The sequence below is a fragment of the Epinephelus fuscoguttatus genome, unplaced genomic scaffold (genome assembly GCF_011397635.1).
Source record: "Epinephelus fuscoguttatus unplaced genomic scaffold, E.fuscoguttatus.final_Chr_v1 AP022699.1".
NCBI lineage: Eukaryota > Metazoa > Chordata > Actinopteri > Perciformes > Serranidae > Epinephelus > Epinephelus fuscoguttatus.
In genome coordinates, this window is record NW_026057521.1 from 153,783 (window position 1) to 158,060 (window position 4,278).

At 44.4% G+C, this 4,278-nt stretch overlaps 1 protein-coding gene across 1 annotated transcript; it reads right to left on the bottom strand.

Moving 5' to 3' along the window:
* Positions 1-832: 832 nt before the first annotated feature.
* LOC125885344 (t-SNARE domain-containing protein 1-like) lies at positions 833-1,554 on the bottom strand. The gene is made up of 2 exons (XM_049570827.1): positions 1,124-1,554; positions 833-1,026 (listed from the first exon to the last, which is right to left on the bottom strand). Exons 1-2 carry the CDS (start codon positions 1,530-1,532, stop codon positions 833-835), a joined length of 603 nt encoding a protein of 200 aa, XP_049426784.1. The 5' UTR covers positions 1,533-1,554.
* Positions 1,555-4,278: the final 2,724 nt, after the last annotated feature.

Below are 4,278 nucleotides of genomic sequence, written 5' to 3' on the forward strand. Positions count from 1 at the left end.
ACATTTAATGTCATCACATATCAGACTTATAGACCCGTGTCATCATAAACACCCAAGTCTGCAGTGTTACAGATGTGTTCCTTTAGTGAGCCATTAGGCCTACTACTGTATGCACAATGTTCATGTATCATACTTCCATCTTCAAATGATATGGAGCGGTGAATAGCACGGTGGCCTGGGTCAACACATTACTCATTCATCCTGACGCACAGCAGTGTAGGGAACAGACTGCAGGCAGGTGCTGCGTGTGATGGCTGGCTCCTAGGTAAGTACATAAACACCATTGTAGAAATTCTAACCATTAAAGCCTGATTTATAATTACTCTTCTGTTACACCTTGCAGGTGACAGTGGCTACCCCCTAAGGCGCTGGCTCCTCACCCCTTTCACCAACCCGCAGAGCGCAGAGGAGGTGCGCTTTAATGTGGCCCACTCTCTTGCACGCTCCATTGTGGAGCGAGCCATCAGCCTCCTCACAATCGGTGGAGGTGTTTAGATGCCTCGGGGCAGGCTGCTCTATCACCCTACAAAGGTGTTTAAAATTATTAGGGCTTGTGGAGTTCTGCACAACGTGGCACTGAGGGATGCCATTCCCCTCCCGCCTGGCCTCCCTCCCCCACACCATGAGGACCCCGACCCACAACTACCTCCCCGACATGAGGAGTTTCAACAGGGAGCAAGGCTCTGTGAAGGTGTCATGCGGCGTTTGCAGTAAGACAGCAAGTATGTTTCATTTTTTTAACAAGCTTTTTAATGGAGCTGGCAATTTCAGACATGACATCAAACGTTACTCCTCACTGTATGTATTTGTTGGAGTTCGTCTCTGACTTCATTTATTGCACTGATGGTGTCCCTTTGCGTTTGCAGGACAGTGTCGTCAGGACCCAGCCACTTCCAGGTGCGCCATGCACTCGGGACGCACTGGTGCTGGGCGCACTGCTGGGGACAGCCAGGCCTTCAACCACGGTGCCAGGACACGCCGTCTCCGGAACCTCCTTGTCACCCACCGCTTCCAACTCCAGAGTGACTGAGGACACAACACATAAGTCCACTGTGCCTTTTCACAAGTCTCTGTTGAATTATTTAATTTCCACATTTAATGAACAGATAAAACTGTACTTTACCGGTCTCCTCTGTGGTCTCTGCCAAATCTGTGTCTCCATACTTCTCCAACACTATGCCACACATGTTAGCCGTCCCAAGGATGGAGGCTATTTTGGTGTCCAGCAGTGTGGGCTCGGGTGTGCCGTTGCCCCCACCTGTAGCAGACACGCTTTGACGGTGCCATGCCACTCTCGTCTTGGCCTCCATCTTCAGATCCGACCACTTCTTTTTCACCTCTGCCACAGATCGCTCTGTGGCACTCACACCATTTACAGCGGTGACGACGTGCTGCCACTCACTTGTTTTTCTTTTATTGGTGATGCCACTACTGTGACCACCAAATAAAATAATTTTTCTGGCCTCCACCTCACCCACAAGCACCTCTATTTCGGTCACCGTGAAATTCCTTTCCCTTGTCTTCTCTGCCATGATTGAGCATAAAATGCCATTGATCAGCAGGCTTATTTATATGCAAAAACATTCATGAGGTACTTTGCATTGACCATTCATGGTAAAATGTGGGTGTGTAGAGGGCGGGATGTGAGGATGTGGATGTGAATCCACCTGCGCAATCTTCCAGGTGGACTGTGATTTATAAAGGGAAAAGTGCTTGCAGGTGTGCGTAGGCACGGTTTTATAAATCAGATTATTTTTTGGTGCACGTACACTCTTAGTATGGATCCTACGCAATGTTTTATAAATGAGGCATTTATAAAAGAGTGCTTAAGATTCATACTAAAAGTTGTCGTGCGCTCAAAAGCTGAAAATGGCGTGCGCCAAAAAATAATCTGATTTATAAAACTGTGCGCACGCACACTTGCACGCAATGTTCTCTTTATAAATCACAGACCTCCTGGAGTTGTGCGCACCCAGATCCGCCTCATATTCCACCCTCTACACGCCCTAGTTCAACCATAAATGGTCATGCAAATCACCTCATGAATGCGATCTGCATATAAATAAGCCGGCATGCAAGTGTTCTCTCGTTGTGAGTCACAGCGACAGGTGATCACTAATAAAGCAAAAAAAGTGGCAACACATCAACGCTGCTGATGCTGTCAGCTGTGTCTGTGGGACTACACAGACAGTGACAGATCAAAAAAAAAAAGTGGTCTGATCTAAAGGTAGACCAAATATTTCTACTCCTTTACCAACATGTAGTTACTGGGCCTCATTCACTAATATCTGCGCAGAAATGTTCTTACTCTCCGCAAAAAATAAGCACTTGCGCAAAATCACCGTCGGATTCATGACACGTGCGTACCGGCCAATTTTGTTCTCACCACCATGCCTATGTTAGTAAATCAGAACTATTCTAAATTGACAGGCGCGTGTCTGCAATCTGCAATCAGCATACTACCACGCCCCCATTTCTCCATATAAGGAAACCGCTTGCCTAGAGTTGATTCATGAATGAAGGAATCGTTTACACGAGGAGAGAAGTAGTAAATTTCACAGTTTGTTAGAAGCCATGGCGCCGGGTCTTACAGGAATGCCATGGGTCATTGTAAGATTGTGGAGGACACAGCATGCCAGGATGATCTTGTACACCTTCTCAGGGGTATGAAGTAGTTTGCCAAACACATCCAACGGCCCTAAAGCGTGTGTGGGCATGTATGTTATTATAGCGCACCTCTTGAGGGGTTTCAGGGTTTGCGTATGGTGTCATCAGCCATGTTTTAAGGCCATATGCCCGGTCACCCAAACAATATAACATTTTAACATTAACGGAATAAAGACTTACTGAAAATACTAACTTAAAACAATTGAAATAAAAGACTAGAACAAAAGATGCTCACCAACAAGCCATCCACTTCTCACAAATGCATTCCCACTGTACTGTTTTGCAAAATAAATGAGTCATGGGTGCCTCCTTGCCAGCGGGCCACAGCCTTAAGGATATGGCAGTCGGCATTACAGATCATCTGCACGCTGATGGAGTGATAGTTTTTCTGTTCATGTTATTGTTAATATTTTAATTGTCACAATGATGAGGGTGAACGTGTGTCAATTTCATGGTAATTTAATCCATTTGGCCAATATATTAGTAAATTAATTATTTTAAAAAATGTTAATTAAATCTCTTTTTCATGAATGTGGTTTTATAGACTCTGCATGTACTTAAAAGGTATGTTTGCATTTTCTAAGTCAGTTCGGCCTTCCTCGTTTGTGCGTATGCATGGTCTGAGGCAGTTCTAAATTTGTTCGCAGAGTAAGAACAAATTCGGGTAAGAAAATATTGATGAATCCCGGATTTGTGCGTCAAACAATCGTACGCACAGTTTAAGCACAGGTTTGTGCGCACACACTGTTTGTGAATGAGGCCCAATGTGTTGCTTTTAAATTTGAGGATGTTTGACATTGATGTGCGACATCAAGAATCACATTTATTCAAGGTGGAGGCAAAAAGGACTATGTGCCAGTGCCATCTTGCGCAATTACGCACGAGGGTCACTGCAGTATTTATATGTTTATGGCAGTTAGTCTGATCAGACACCTGGCCTGAATTACAGCATGAACCAGTGGTATCCCTGTCCCAAAATACAACGTGTAATTTGAAATACAATTCAAAGATGAAAGTGTAATAGGCAAACACATTTCTTCATGCTGGTTTTGTCATGAACAGCAAATGTCCAAGTAGGGCTGATGAAATGAGTGTAACGGTTGTGCTTAATGGCTGTATTTCGAGACATGATAAATGCACTGGAAATATTTAGCTAAATAAATAAATATATTCCATGCAGTCGCGCCATCCTCTCCCCCTCCTGCGCTCAGAGAGTGGGCAATGGGACGTTAGAGGCAGTGCAGATTAAGTACGTATTTAGAAAGAATTTCAATTCAGGATTTGAGTTGGATTTTACAACATTTTTATGAAACAATTATCACTCACTCCAAGCGCAAAATAAGGCTGCTGGATTTATTTCAATGATAACGTGGATCTAAGGTGGATATAGCGTTACATTAAATTTATGTGAGACATCCATAAAAATCTGACTCCACTTCTCCACCTCAACATCTGCGTTGCCACTTCCCAGTGTCTCCAAAATGTGCACACGCATGACTCAGAGTTTGCTTACAGGTGCGCACGTTCTCCCGCCAAGTTTATTTTTATAAATCACAACCTTTGCGTGGGAAGTGGCGTACACCACTTTCAAGCCCCGTTTTGTGCATAAGC

Coding starts and splice junctions, on each gene's coding strand:
- LOC125885344 (XM_049570827.1), bottom strand. CDS start 1,532: ATGGCAGAGAAGACAAGGGAAAGGAATTTCACGGTGACCGAAATAGAG. Junction 1,027..1,123: donor AGAGACCACAGAGGAGACCG/GTAAAGTACAGT, acceptor TTGTGTCCTCAG/TCACTCTGGAGTTGGAAGCG.